Genomic DNA, 14,939 nt, shown 5'->3' on the forward strand with positions numbered 1-14,939 from the left:
TGAACCCAAGCCCCTGCTCTGTGGACTGACGGCCACTCTGCCTTGGCACCTGTTTAGAATAAAAACCAGTTTGTTTTTCAACTTGGACCTCTTTGGGGACAGTGATGTATCTGACTCTGTGTTGACATTGGGAATGAATGAATAATGAGCAGTGGATGAGTGACTGCTGGAGAGCAGCTTCCTGGCTCCTGACACAAAGAACTGCCCAAACAGCTCCTGCCTCTGCCCCGTGCAGTGCTTTCTCCTTCTCACTGCTGGCCTTTGCTGGGCTGGACCCTCTGCCAAAGGGCATTCCTCTTTGCACCCCTTCATTGCTCATTTCCCAGCTAATTTCTACCTCCAGGAAGCCTTCCTGGATTCCACAGGAATGTCTTCCCTTGACTGCCTACAGCTAATTTAGCTGGGGCCTGGCCCAGAGTGGGGTCAGTGGCTGGTGGACACACGGGCAGGAAGCAAGGGGGTGTGGTGTGGTGGTGGTGGGGGGCTTCCCCAGCCTTGAAGAACCTCCGTCCTGGCCAGCCCCAGTCCTTGCCCCTCACAGGTGTTGAGGGTGGGGGGTGGTTGTAGACAGAGCAGAGGGCCTGAGTTTGCTGGTAGGCTGATGGTGGCGGGGGGGGTGACTTGGAGGGGGGCCTGGGAAGCAGGCTTCGAGGGGGCTGCTGTGCAGATTGCTGCCTGTCCTGGAGCAGGCCTATGCTTTGGCCACCTGTGGGGGCCATACCCCAGGCCAGGGCCCGAGAGGAGGGCTAGAGAGAGCAGAGAGCACCCCTGCTATCGGTCCCCTGTGGAGGGCTAGAAATAGGCTAGGAAACCTCTTGCTTCTTCAAACGGGAGGATGGCACCATCAGTCCCATTTCACAGATGAGGAAACTGAGGCTCAGAGAGAAGTCGTGTGGCACCCTGTCTAGAAGCTGCCCGGAGGTCTGTGGCAGCTCCTGTGTCTGGCCAGGGCAGCTCCTTGCTCCATGGCTTGCTTTATTTGAAGAACGGGCCTCTCAGTAAGTTGTTCCGAAGCCATAGCCACTGCTGGACACGTGGCCTGGGCTGGGGGGGTGACCTGAGCCTCTCTCTGCTCACCTACCCCCATGTCCCTGGCCCCCCTCAGGTGGGGAGTGAAGGCCACTGGGATGCTGGCAGTGGCTCCTGACCCTGCCCTCCTGCCCTCCATCTACGCACACACCAAGACCAGGCTGGGGGAGGGCATCAGGCTGGGGGCCTTTATTGGCCAGGACACATCTACCTCCTGTCACAAGCGTTTGTGAGAGCAGGTGGCTCATTCCTCTCCATGCCCCAACCCCCACCTGGGACACTTGAGAAGGGCTGGAGGCTGAGGGGGCAGAACTGAGGCAAGGAGGCCCTGACCCTCCAGTCAGGTCAGGGACAGCCTGACCTTAGGGCCGGGAACCTAGCACCAGAAAACAAGAATAGGAGGGGCACAGCTGGGCTCCTGAGGCTTGGCTGGGGATGAGCGGGGTGAGACGGCGCTCCTCCCCCATCGTTCCTTTGTATGCTAAGGGCTGGGCAGAGCCTGAGCTCTGACTCCTTCAGGGCCTGCAGGCCTGGACGCCTGGGCAGCTGGTGAGAGGACAATAAGCCCTTTCCCCGGCACCCCCTCCTACAGGCCAGCATCACTGCATTTTACAGGGGGTAGCTGAGGCCCAGGGCCTTGAAGGAGGCCTCACCTCACACCTGGGCCACCGCTTCCCTCTCAGGCCTCAGCCCCTGCTCAGTCTCACATGTGGCCAACCACATGGGGTGCCAGGGCAGAGACCTGCCTGCCCCAAAGTCCTAGATGGCAGAAGGGATCCCAAGGACATCAATAAATACAGACAGGTGGTTCCTGGAGGGGGCCGGCCTGGCCCACCCTGAGGGGCTGCCACTGCCCTCAGCCTCTCTCATTCCGGCTCCTGGGGGCCACGATCCGGTAGTTAGCCGCATGTCCTCCCCTCTTGCCCCGCAGAAGGCTGGGGGTGCCTGTGCCGGCAGGGCCTGCCCCAGACCCCAACTCTGGTTCTGCTGGAGGGAAAGAGAGAGGCCACGTTAGTGAGGTCCACGTGGGGAACCCACCTCCCCTCGGCCCTCTGGGGGATGGCGGGACTGGGCACCCTCTGCCAAGTGCACTCCACCCTGGTGTTGAGGTCGCAAAGCTGTGGGAAAGAAGGAGGTCTGTAGGCTGGTTAGTGTCCCCCACCCCTGGGGTTATCAGCCCCCAACCCAATGAGAGCACTCACGGCATCTGCTTGAAAGAACCCATCACATTTATGAAATGTTTAGCACATAGTGCTCCATAAAAAGTATAATTTTTTTTTCCTAGCCTTCATTTTGGGGTGAAGGTGTACCTTGAATCATCCCCATCTCATAGCTGGGTAAACTGAGGCCTCCCTCTTCCTCTCTTTTGGGCTAAGCTGCCTGTGGGGAGGAAGGGATTAGGAAGGCCAGGCTGTGCCACTGAGCTACTGTGTGGCCTTGGGCAAGTTAGACCCCATCAGGGCCTCAGCTGTCTTACCTCTAAAACCAGGGGACAGTTTCAAAGAGACTCTGAGGTTCTAGCCAGTTCCAACAATTACTAAAGTCAGTTCCAATGGACCTATAGTAAGATACACCCCAGCCTGGATATAAGCTGGCTCCCGAGAGTGAAACTGCAGTAAATGGACATTCTTGCCACCTAGAAAACTCCTACTCACTCTTCAAAACCCAGAGTAGGAGCTACCTCCACCAGGAAGCCTTCTATGACTACCACCTAAGTCTCTCCCGAAGTTAAATGAACAATTCAGACAGATCAGAAGAATGAGCTGTTTTTCCAGGGGGAGAGGGATGCTCAGGGAGGAGAACCCCAAGAGGGAGGACATAGCTGAGCCTCCCAAACTCTGTTCACAGGACACTCAGACTCTGGTGAGCCCCAACTTCCCACTGAGGGCACTGCCAGGGGAGTGGGCTGTACCCTTGTAACTATCCCTAACCCTGTGTGCCCCAGCCTTCATACCCAGGGCTTTGAACCCATTCTGGTTCAAACCCCAGCTGAGAACTCACATTTCTAACAAGTGCCCAGGAAGTTAATCATAAGAATCACCTGAGGATCTTGTTAAACTGTAGATTCGGATTCAGTATATCTGGGGGGTGGAAATGCAAATTCTCAGCAGGGGATTTGTTAGAAATGCAAATTTTCATTAGGGGTTCGAACCAGAATGAACCAGTTTGAAGCTCTGCCACACACCTCCGGGCTGGGACTTGAGGCCCCTGGGGCAGAAGGGAGCATGTGGTCCCTGTTAAGGCCCTAAATCAGGGGGCCCTAAATCAGTCAGGCCAAAATCGGGGGCATGGGAGGAGGGTGGCAAAGCACACAAGCTCCAAAGTTGGTTGGGGCCAAGTCCATGTCCCAATTATGAGGTCTTGGGCAAATCACAGAATCTCTGAGCCTTACCTGGAATATGGGGTGATCTTCCCCTTGTCACACCCTTGTGATGCAGGTTTAATGTGACCAGAAGTGGAAAGTGGTTGTCACAATAAAGCCTGGATTATTATGTTTAGGAGGTTGCTGTGGCTTTGATCCAGGTCTTCTGCAGTTCTGCTCAGTGTGAGTTGGTCACAAGATACTGTTCTGACACAATAAAATTCTGCGTCCTCAGTTTCTCCAGGGCCTCGATCAGCACCCGGCCTAGCGGAGGCATCCAGCAAATCTTTGCTAATGGAGCCAAAAGAGCCAGCGCTTCAACAAAGGGTGGAACCGTAGCCTTACTGCTACTATGTCTGTGACCCTTAGAGAGTCCCGTGAGCCCTCTGAGCCTCAGTTTCTTCATCTATAAAATGGGCATCGTATTGCCCACCCAACAAGCTTGTAAGGATTGGAGATAATCAATGTAACTTCCCTGTGGCAGCTGTTACCATTATCATCATCAAGTATAACCTAAATATGAGCCCCATCTACGTCTTTATTTAGCACCTGCTGTGTACCCTAGGCCAACAGGGAGGAAGGGTTCCATCCCCTTCTTTGCTCTCCCCTCCCAGGTTTCCCCCTCCAAGCCCACATCCCTAGCTGGCTCATGGGACTAGTCTGCTGGACTCGCTGTGGCCACTGAGAGTGGATGGGACCTCCCTGGGTGCCCAGTGCTTCCTCCCTTGGTGGTGGTGGGGGTGCAGATCCAGGGCCACAGGGGCCTGACTGTGTCCCTGCTAGCTTCTGCCCCAATCCTCCTGAGAGAAGAGGCAGGGGTACCTCCAAAGGTGCCAAGAGCCTGGGATTTAGTTCTTGGTCCCTCCTGTCTCAGAGGGGGTGTTGGGGAGATGGTGTTGATGTTTTTGGAACTGAGAGACACGGCACGGTGTGGTGGGAAGAGCTTGGCAGCTGACCACACATTGTGCAGCCTTCAGGCCTTTGCCTATGCTGGCCTCTGTCGGGGGTCCCTCCCACCTTCTCCACCTGGTGCACTTCTAGGATCTCCCATGACTCAGAGTGTCCCCTCTTCTAAGAAGGCTTCTCCAACCCCAGCAAGAAGGGACTGCTCCCTCACCCCACCCCTTGGTGCTCCTGTACCCCAGGGCCCTCATCGCTGTAAATATGAGGGTTCCCAGGGCAGGCAGCTCCCCAAGGCAGGGACCAGCTGCTGTCCTGGACCCCAGGCCCACCTGGACCTGGCACTCAGTAGGTGTTCCCTATAGTTTGCTGAATGAAGGAGGCCTGGCTCCAGCCCCAGCTTTCCTTCCTGCTTTGAGCCTTGGTTTTCCCATCTGTAAAACAGGCTCCAGGCTGGACATGAGATCCAAGGCCTCTGTGCACTGACACGCTGGGATGGGCTGTGAGATGGAGGAGGTGGGAGAAGGGGGGACTCTGCTGGGGCCTCTTAGCCAGGAGGTGAGGAACAGAGCCCAGCCCTGAGGGTGGTCCTCGTGGGGAGGGAGGGCCTCTTTCCAGGGCCCACCACAGACTCCAGTTTAAGGGGGAGATGCCTCCTGAGCCTCACTGTGACCTACATCTCCCAACCACCCAGGAGCCAGGCACAGGGAGGAGTCCTGCCTGCCGAGGGTCCGACCTCCTTCCATGCCTCCCTAACCTTCCTTCCAGGATCTTCTCAACCTGGGCCCTGCCAGATTCTGTAACCTCAGGCTGTCAGCAACCTCAGGGAAAAATCCCTCTAGGTTCTCTCTGGCCTCATGGCCTTACCCATGCCTCTTCATTCTCCCCTACTCCTTGCCCTGGCTAATTGTGACTAACACCTCCTCACCTTTCAGGCCACCACTCAGATGTCACCTCCTCCAGGAAGCCTTCCCTGAGCTGCCCTCCCTCGACCATCCCACCTGCCCAGCCTAGGTCAGGGGCATGTTTATGCTGCCACAGTTGCCTGTACTTTTCCCACCGTAGTATTTCTTGCTCTAGGTTTTAACTGCAGGGCTCTCTCCCCGTCTATACCCTAAGCTCCATGAGGGCAGAGCTATGTTTGTGTTATCTGCTGGGGCCCACCCAACAAGGTGCTTGGCACAAAACACGTGCTCAAGAACTGTTACTGGCGCCTTCTCTGTGCTAGGCACCGTCTGCTGGATGGAAGGAAGGACTAAAGGATGAGTTTCCGCTGGCCTGGGCCAAACACTGGGAGGCATCTTCCACGTTCCCAGGCCCTTCCTGGAAGGGGCTGCCCCTGCCTGCCCGCCCTGCCGTTACCTGGCCAGATGATGGCTTCCAGCAGGGTGACCCGTCTGGCCAGGAGCTCCAGCTGAGCCTGCTGCTGCAGTAAGCTCTGTAAGCTAGGAGCCTGATGGGAGATCAAGAAGAGCAGACCGTGCGAGTCCGGCCTCTGAGGGCTGGGGGGAGGCGAGGCAAGGACAAGGTGGGGTGGGTGCCAGCTGGCTTCATGGCAAGAGTCCCGGCTTCCAATCAGAGAAAGATCTCTATTGAGACCTCGGTCTCCCTTCCTAAAGTGGAGACAGGGCTTGCCCGGCGCCTCAACTGACCAGATGGGTGGAGGACTGCTAGGTGAATGCCCGGGGTGAGGGTCTGGCTCTCTCGGCCCCCAGAGGGAGCCCCAGAGTGGGTTAGGAGGACCAAAGGGGAAACCTGGTGCTAGGAGAGCCTGTTTGGGGGGAGGGATTCAGACACTGGTGAGTAGTCTATTACCCACAGTCGTCTGGGGCCTGAGCCTGGCTCTATTACCCACAGTCCCTTGCACTTCTGGAGTCTGGCTCCATGACTCATTGTCCTGCAGAACTTGAGACTGGCTTTGTAATCCACAATTTCTCTAGTCCTGACGCCTATCTGCAATCTGGATCCATTACCCATAACCCTCCTGTAGGTCTGGGCTCTGACTTTATTATTACCCACAAGCCCCAGCACTGCTGGTGTCTGGCTCTGTTACCCACAATCACCTGCTGGCCTGGAGTTTTGCTCCACTGGCCATAAATTCTCCCAAACCTCTGGTTCCCCTGCAGTCCTGGAGACGACATTACCCACAAAGTGGACCATTATCCACAATGCCTGGAGGCCCAGGTCTGACCACAGGGGTGGGGGCCTGGGTTTCTAGGGCCCCCTTCAGCTGTGGAGGAGGGGACCAGTCATTGAGGGAGGGGTGGTCTTGGCTTTCAGGACTTCTGAGTCCTCCCGACACTTGCCTGGGGCAGGCACCTCCTCCAGCCTCACGACTGAGCCCAGGCCAGTCCACCCCAGGAGGGCTTGGGGAAAGGCTGGCAGGCAGGGGCTGGGCTGTCTGTCCGTCTGTCTGTCTCTACTCACCATAGAGCCCAATCATTGTTTCCAAGATTAAAACCCTCTCAGCTAAAATCTTCAAAGCCTCGCGTAGTTGGTGCAACCCCTCCCCCTGCGGAGGAAAGAGACAGATGCAGCCGTGAAGGGGGCAGCGGAAGGGGACCCTGCAAAGCCTGTTGGTGGCCCATGCCCCACCCTGGACATGCACCTGCAACCCCACACCACCTGCCACAGCCCGGGGCCCACGGACAGCCGGGACAAGACCAGGAGAGGACAGGAGGGGACAAAGCAGGCAGAAGCAGCCCCCATAAGACCCCTCAGCAAGTCATGTTGGATCCCAGCTAGCTGCTCTCTCCCCACACCACCGCAAATCCTGCTGCCCTGGGGCAGGGGTCTGCCTGTCTGCAGGGCAGCACTGCTGTCCGAGAGCCTGCACTAGAGTCTACCATGGAGGCCGCCATGGAGCCCACCTGTCCTTAATTTGTTACCTGAGGCCATTCGTTCCCACATCACCTGCACAATTCCTGCCCCATCCCCAGGCCACCTGTACTCTTGTTTACCTACTGTTCTTTAACCTGACTCACTTTTTGCCTTAATCACTACATTACTAAAAGAAACCAAACCCGCTGCTGTCGAGTCAATTCCAACTCATGGCAACCCCACGTGTTGCAGAGTAGAACTGCTACAGGGGGCTTTCTTGGCTGTAATCCTTATGAAAGCAGACTGCCAGGCCTTTCTTCCCTGGTGCTGCTGGGTGAGTTCAAACTGCCAAACTTTTAGGTTAGTGGACTAGCACGAACTATTTGCACCACCCAAGGACCTAACTACTAGATTAGCCTTATCCTCAGCAGTTCCCAATATCATTTCCATTCATGTAAAAATGAATAGATAATGAGTCATAAGAGAAATGTTTATGTGGCACCGCCATTGGGGAACTTGTGCTTAAAATGCTGGAAAGCCTGAGGCTCAGGCCTGGGTACCCCTGCCCTAACCCCTCTCACTTTGGCTCCCTCTGAGGGCTCTGACTACGTTCTGCCTTCAGCCCAGCCCTCCCGCCACGCAATGGATGTGGCAGCAGGTTCACAAAGCCCCTCCCCCCAGGCCTCCGCACTTGGGGGCTCTCCGCTTACCACGCGGTGCCAGCTGTTGCCCAGGGCCCATGCCAGACACCTCGCCGGCCACGCTCCCTGCAATTCATCCCAATCTGCCTGGCCTCTCCTTCCCCAGCATAGGGTCCACGGTCTTGCCAACACTCCCTCACTCCTTCCTAGCCCCAACTAAAGATATTTCTGGACTGTCGATCTCTTAATTCCAACCGAGCTCCAGGATGGCAAATAGACCTGTTCCAGACCCAACAGCAGCAGCTTAAGTCTTCTCTTAGTGTCTTTTGATGACTATAGATTAAGCAAAGGGGTGATTAATAAGCACATCTGTACAATTACAATCCAACCCTTTAAAGCAGCTATTCCCCCCAAAAAACATCTAAACACCTGAGAGGCCTCCCAACATGCCCGTATGAGTAAGCCCTCCGGGACCTTGCAGAGACTGTTCTAGTCCAGCTGTCCTGTGCACATCACATGGACTGGGCTACCCTCAGGCCACCGATTGGCCACTGCAGCCTGGGAGGAGTGTCACCAGGTCACTATGGGCTGCACACCAGGATTTAAAACTGGATGACCTTCAAAAATTACGTTAAGCCACTGCTGGCATGGATGGTGGGACAAGCTGACAAGAGCCTCCTGATGAGATGCCATGAGATGGCACCACGTCGCCCATTAGGGCTCCTGCCAAGAGTATTTACCCTGCTGCTCATCAAGAGGAAATGACTGGACAATCCAGACTGTGGGCATTCCCAAGAAGACAATGTCAGAGAAAGAGGAAAAGGACAGGGGGCCTGGTCTCGATGAAAAGACACTGGAGTTGCGACAACTAAGCTCAATGCCTGAACTTTTGATTAGATCTTGGCTTCAAAAAAAAAAACAAAAACCAGCTATAAGATCTTTAGGAACTTTGTAATGGAAACAGTAACTAAAAAAGCATCAAATAAATGAAAGGCCACACTTACACCATTTCTAGATTACATCTCGTTTTTGTGTTTAACTGTTGTATTTTAAATAAATTCTAAGGTATTTAAAAAAAAAAACAGCTATACTCGTGCAGAAACTGTTGATTGGGAACCTAAACTGCTGTGTAAACCTTCACCAAAGATGCAATAAAATATTATTTAAAAAAACAAACTATAAAAGGTATTTTGGGGAAAACTGGTGAAATTTACATATATAACATATTGAATGTACTTACTATATATTAAATATACATTAAATATTACATATTATATAAATAGATATTAAAGGGCATTATTTTATTGAATTAATGCTGGCTCTCTTAGGTGCGACAGTGTAGGGTGGTTATGTGGGGGAATGTCCATATTCTGTACACTGAGGAGTCAGAGGAGACATGGGTAAAATCTGCAGCTTACTTTCAAATGGATTAGAAAACAGGGTCTATAATATACAAAGAGAAAGAGCAAACGGGAAAAATATGAACAACTGGCGAATCTAAAGGAAGGGTAGAAGTATATTCACGCACCAACTTTTCTGTACATTTGAAAAATTTCAAAATAATAATCTGGAGAAAAATGTAAAAAAAAATTTCGCTGTTTGGAGCCTCTCCCAGATGGGTGGCCTGCTGGTTACACTGTTGACACCTGGATCCCCTCCCAGCCTGGCCTGCCCTCCACGCTCCAGATCTGGACATCCCCACTCGGCTGTGCTACAGACAGCTCCCACTTAACACCGACGAAACTCAGTGTGCCTGTTTCTCCTGGCTTTCTCTTGTTGCTGTTGTTAGCTGCCATCAAGTCGGCCCCCGACACATGACAACCCCGTGCACAACAAAACAAAACGGTGCCCAGTCCTGCGCTATCCCAGTGATTTGTTGTGGATCTATAGGGTTTGCGTTGGCTGATTTTTGGAAGTGGATTACCAGGCCTTTCTTCCTAGTCTATCTTAGTCCGGAAGCTACACTGAAACCTGTTCAGCATCACAGCAACACGCAAGCCTCCACTGCCAGATGGGTAGTGGCTGTGCATGAGGTTCACTGGCCAGGAATTGAACATGGGTCTCCCACATGGAAGAGGGGAAATTCTACCATCGAATCACCACTGCTCACTTGCTCTCTCTCACTACTGTAAAAGTCTCCCCCAACTCCTCAGGCTCCCTCATGTCCAAACTAGCACCTAAGTGTCACTTAGCTCCATCAACATCTATCCATCCTCACTACCCCCCAGTCCCGGCCCCCACAATCTCTTGCCAGGATGCCCATGACAGCCTCCTGCTTAGTCTCTCTCTTTCTGCTTCTCCCACGCTGCCCCCTCCTCCCATCCATTCTCCACACAGCAATCAGAGGAATCTTTTGCAAACAAAAATCTGACCATGTCACTCCCCTGCTTAATACTGCAATGGCTCCCTATTGCCCATAGAACAAAGTTCAAAATTCCTTCACATGGCCTCCTAGGTCCTGAAAGGTCTAGTTCCTGTTAGCCTCTTCAGCCTCTGTTTTACCCCTTGCCTGTCACACTCAGCCACTGCAAGTATTTGCAGTTCCTTGAATACTCTAGGCTCACTCTTGCCTCAGGGCCTTTGCACATGCTATTCTCTCTCCTTTGTCTGAACACCCTTTGCCAGGTTAATGCACCTTTCAGGCCTCAGCCCTGGTCTCTTCCTCCTCAGGGAGGTCTTCCCTGATGCCCAGGCTGGACAAGAGCCTTCCCCTGGGTCCTCAAAGCTGCCAGAGTGTCCCCTGTCACAGTTGAGCTTCCCCTGTCCTGCGGTTGCTGACTATAGGCCTGTTTTGCCCCACCCCACTGTGACCACCCTGAGGGTGGGGATTGTGTCCAAGTAGCATCCGTGTCCTGAGCGTACACCTCAAGGCCTGGCACCCACCAAGGAGGTGCTTGGGAATGTTAGCGGATTTCCTGGACTAGGGAGCTGAAAAGCCTGGACTCTAGTCCCAGTTCTGACAACAATTTGCTGTGCAGAGTTGGGCCTCAGTTTTTCTGTCTGAGTAAGGGGTGCAGACTTTGGTCTAGATGGGCTAGCTCAGCCCAGTCACTCCCTGGCAGGACCTGCAGTGTGCTCCATGACCACCAGGTGTCACGGCAAGCTGCCTCTGGGCCAGCAGCTCTAAAAGCTGCGCTAAGAGGGTGTTGGTAGGTGGAACATGTGTGTATAGGAGCCAAGGGGTCCTTTTCCACTCTGGACCCCCATCCCCATGTGCCAAGAGTTGGTCCCCCCAGACCCCAGAAGTCTCATGCATCCGCCAGCCCAGCAGGCCCCCTCCCAGGCAGGCAGCAAGCAGGAGCAGAAGTGCAGGTGGGCAAGGGGGAGGCAGGTGGATGGGAAGGGGCCCTGCTACCTCTTGGCTCCCACCCCCCGCAGGTGGTCCTGGATGCAAGGCCTGGTCTGGCCCTGATGGGTTAAGAAGCCCAGGCATCCTGCTCCCCAGATGGGGGTCTCCATGCAGGGATGGGGCTGCCCAGCCTAATTCTGCCTCAAGTTGGCCTTCCCCACTCTCTTAAGCTGGGTGGAAAGCATGTTCCCACACCAAGGGTCTCTGGGAGAGGCCAGTGGCAGGGCCTAGGGAAGGCAGAGGGCTGGGCTCACATGGGTCTAACTGACTCTTGTCCAGCTCAGGACCATATGGCAGTTTTCTTATCTCAAGAAGCTTTGGAGGCATGGGGTAAAGAGGAGGGCAAGGGGTGGGGGGCAGCAAGGGGGTGGGAGAGGCTTGCCAGAGAGGTAGCAGGGTCCCAGGAGTCATAGGGAGACATGGCGGAGAACTCGTGCAGGGTAGGGGGCTCCCACGGCTGTATCCATCACTGACCCCACAATCGAGCAGAGAGGGCAGGGCAGGCTATAGGGGCCTCCCATGTCCTCACTAACTAGTACCTGCCAGGAAGTGGGGTGTCCCAGCCAGACTGCAGGGGTGGGGTCAGGCAAGATACCACCCTCCAACAGAGCTCCTGAGAGCTGTCTCTCTAGGGGTGTCTGCCCCTCACCCCCCAGCCATTTTCTAAATGTCTCCTAAATCAGTGATGGTTTCCAGGTCCCTGCATCATGTGGCTTTTGGGTATTCTGGGTTCTAGGTTCCTGGTCCCTCCCTCTATGTGTCTCTTAGGTGGGTAAATGTTTCTAGGCCTCAAGGTTCATTTACTGCAACTGTCTCCAATGACTGTGATGGTTTCTAGGACCTCATGTTAATCATGGGACTTCTGGGCGTGTGGTTTCTTGGTCTCCCTTCTCATTTACTCTAAGTGTCCTGTGTATTTGACAGTTTCTAGGGCTCCCTTCCCATTCTTCATGGGCTTCCTTTGAGTATAGTGGTATCTAGATCCCATTTTCCATGGTTCTCCTGCGCATGTGGTGGCTTTTAGGTCTCCCTTCCCATTCCAGATGGGTCTCCTATGTATGTGATGGTGTCTAGGACCTCATTTAATTAAAAGTCTTTTGGGTTTAGTGGAGGCTAAGTGCCCTGACCTCATTTACCATGTACAAATGTGTACAAGATGATTTTTAGGCCTCCCTTCCTAAACTTCATGGATTTCCTGTGTATCGTGGTGTCTAGCTCCCCTGTCTCTTTTACCATGGGGGCTCCTAAGGTGCCCTGTTCCATTTTTCTGCGTGGATATTGTTTCCATGCTTCCCTTCTTCTGCAGATGGGAGCAGAGGCCAAAGCCCTTGCTGAGAGAGGGCTTTGGAGGCAGGGGGTGCAGTCTGGCTGGGGTCAGCCCAAACATCCCAGGAGGAACAGGCAGAGTCACCCTGGCCTGGAAAAGCTGCAGAGGGAAGGCAGAGACAGGGACAAAGACAGAGACAGAGAGCATGGGGTCTGCTGATAGGACTGGCCCTGCCCAGTTGGGAGGGGTAGAATAGGGGAGGCAGCTGGGGCTGAGATCTGCCAAGGCTCCTTCCTGGGAGACCAGGTGGCAATAGGGATGTGGATGGGACACCTCCACTCCCAGGACCCATCAGTGAGAGAATAGTATCCTGAGCACTCAGGGTGGGAGGGGGGATGGGGAGGCCAGTGCTGGGCTGGAGCTTACCCAGTGGCTCTTCTCACCAGGGTCTCCTTTGGGGCCAGGTTCTCCCTGCAAGGAGAGATAGAGATAGAAACAGTAAGGGAGGGAAGGAGGAAGGAGGAGACAGAGAGACAGAGACAGAGACATACAGGAGAAAGAGAGAGAGACAGAGAGTAGCTTACACTGGACTAACACTGGATAAAGTGCAAAACAACAACAACAGACTGTTTGAAGGTAATGGAAAGTGATAAAGAACTGCCAGAAACTGGAGGATATTTGACCCTTGAAAGAAGGAACCGCTTTAGATAAAATCCACGTTTTTATGGCTTTTCCCTGGAGGGCACACCCAGTCCCCTCGGCTTGGCAAAGAGAACTAAAGCAGAAAGTTTAAGTGTTATTGGTCTGAGGAGTCAGAGGTCAGAGTCTAGGCTACCAGGGAAGCAGAAAGTTAAGGGGAAAATACTGGAAAGCAGGGAGCCACAAGGAGGGGCAAAATCTGCACAATCCTTGGATGGTCTCTGAACTGAGCAAGACTCCAAGGAGCCTGGGGTGGGGGTGGGGGGACAATCGGAAAGTTAACAGAACTAGACATAGATTTTAGCAGTTGCCCACCACTGGGGAGATAGAATTTGAAGTTTAAATCTAACCAAGTTAACAGGGGCTGTTAATACCCAAAGTTTTCCAGTAAAACTCCATAAAGTCCATTCCTTAGGAATAAAGACTAGATCCCAGAACAAAGGGATTTGCCCTAGGACTAACAGCAAAATCAAAATGGACTTCCCTGATGAAGCCTAAAACTAAGCCTCCAAAAAAGCAAGGTGATTTAACTGTGCTAAAACAAAACTCAACATTCTTCAGAGGAAGAAAGATAATAGAATCCTGAGTCTCTTCAATATATTATCTACATTGTCCAGTATACAATAAAAAATTAGTAGACATGTGAAGAAACAGGAAAATGTGACCCATAGTAAATAGAAAAATCAGTCAATAGAAACAGATCCACAGCCAACCGAGACGCTAGAATTAGCAGACAAGGAGTTTAAAATGTCTATGATAACTATACTAAAGAATCTACTGGAATTGATATAATGGGTGACAAGATGGGGAATTTCAGGAGAGATGTGGATATTACAAGAAAGAATCAAATGGAAATCCTGGAAATGAAAATTATAATACTGGAAATAAAAAATTCATTAGAGGGCATTAACAGAAGATTGGATTGAACACAACAAAAGAATCAATTAACTTGAAGACAGATCAATGAAATAATTCAAACTGAAGCACAGATAGAAAGAATATTTTAAAAAATTAACAAAGCCTTAATGACTTGTGGGAGACTAACAAGTGCAACTGGAGTCCCAGATGGAGAGAAGAGAGAGCAGGAACAGAAAAAAATACCTGAAGAAAAATGGCCGATTCCCTCCCCCCGCAAATTTGATTTTAAAACAAAATAAAACAACCAATAAAAACAAAACAAAAAAACACTAGCAAACATTCAGATCCAGGAATCTCAGCGAACCCAAAGCAGGATAAATACCAAGAAAACCATACCCAAGCACATCATAATAATCTGTTGAAAACCAAGGAGAAAGAGACAATCTTAAAAGCCAGAGAAAAAAGACATCACACACAGGAAAATAACAGTAAGGACAGTTATTTTCTCCTGAGAAACTGTACCAGCCAGAAGACCATGAAACAACATCTTTAAAGGGGGAAGACTGCCAACCGTAATTCCAAATCCAATGAAAACACTTTTCAAAAATTAAGGTAAAATAAAGACATTTTTAGACAAATAAAAGCTAAGAGGATTTGTCATCAGCAGACTCATATTACAAGAAACACTAAAGAAATTCTTTTGGCTGAAGGGAAATAATACCAGATGGAAATATGGATCTATAGGAAGGTATGAAGAGTATTAGAAATGGTAGACACATTGGTAGATATAAAAATGATTTTCTTTGTTTTCTTAACTTATTTAAAGGTCAACTGATTGTTTCAAGTAAAAATAACAACAACAATGTATTGTGGGTTTATTAAAAAAAGTAGATGTAAAATACAATGATAGCAATAGCACAAGGACAGAAGGGGTAAAAACAGAATTATATAGTTGTAATGTTCCCATTTATACAAGAAGTGATATAGAATATTAATTCAAGTAAATTGTTGTAA

At 51.8% G+C, this 14,939-nt stretch overlaps 1 protein-coding gene across 3 annotated transcripts in view; it reads right to left on the bottom strand.

The window, feature by feature from the left end:
- Positions 1 to 1,251: 1,251 nt before the first annotated feature.
- The window catches only part of EMID1 (EMI domain containing 1), a 42,051-nt gene continuing 28,363 nt past the window's right edge, over positions 1,252 to 14,939 (bottom strand). The window contains exons 14-16 of one of the 3 annotated variants that reach the window (XM_023741774.1): positions 12,795 to 12,839; positions 6,719 to 6,803; positions 1,252 to 2,013 (exon numbers count right to left, since the gene is read on the bottom strand). In XM_023741774.1, the coding sequence (XP_023597542.1) occupies positions 1,886 to 2,013; positions 6,719 to 6,803; positions 12,795 to 12,839 (258 nt within the window). In that variant the 3' untranslated portion in view covers positions 1,252 to 1,885. Of the gene's footprint in view, positions 2,017 to 6,718; positions 6,804 to 12,794; positions 12,840 to 14,939 lie in introns of all 3 variants that reach the window. The other 2 variants (XM_023741773.1, XM_004387614.1) reach the window with 2 other exon arrangements.

The sequence above is a fragment of the Trichechus manatus genome, unplaced genomic scaffold, assembly GCF_000243295.1.
Source record: "Trichechus manatus latirostris isolate Lorelei unplaced genomic scaffold, TriManLat1.0 scaffold00190, whole genome shotgun sequence".
NCBI lineage: Eukaryota > Metazoa > Chordata > Mammalia > Sirenia > Trichechidae > Trichechus > Trichechus manatus.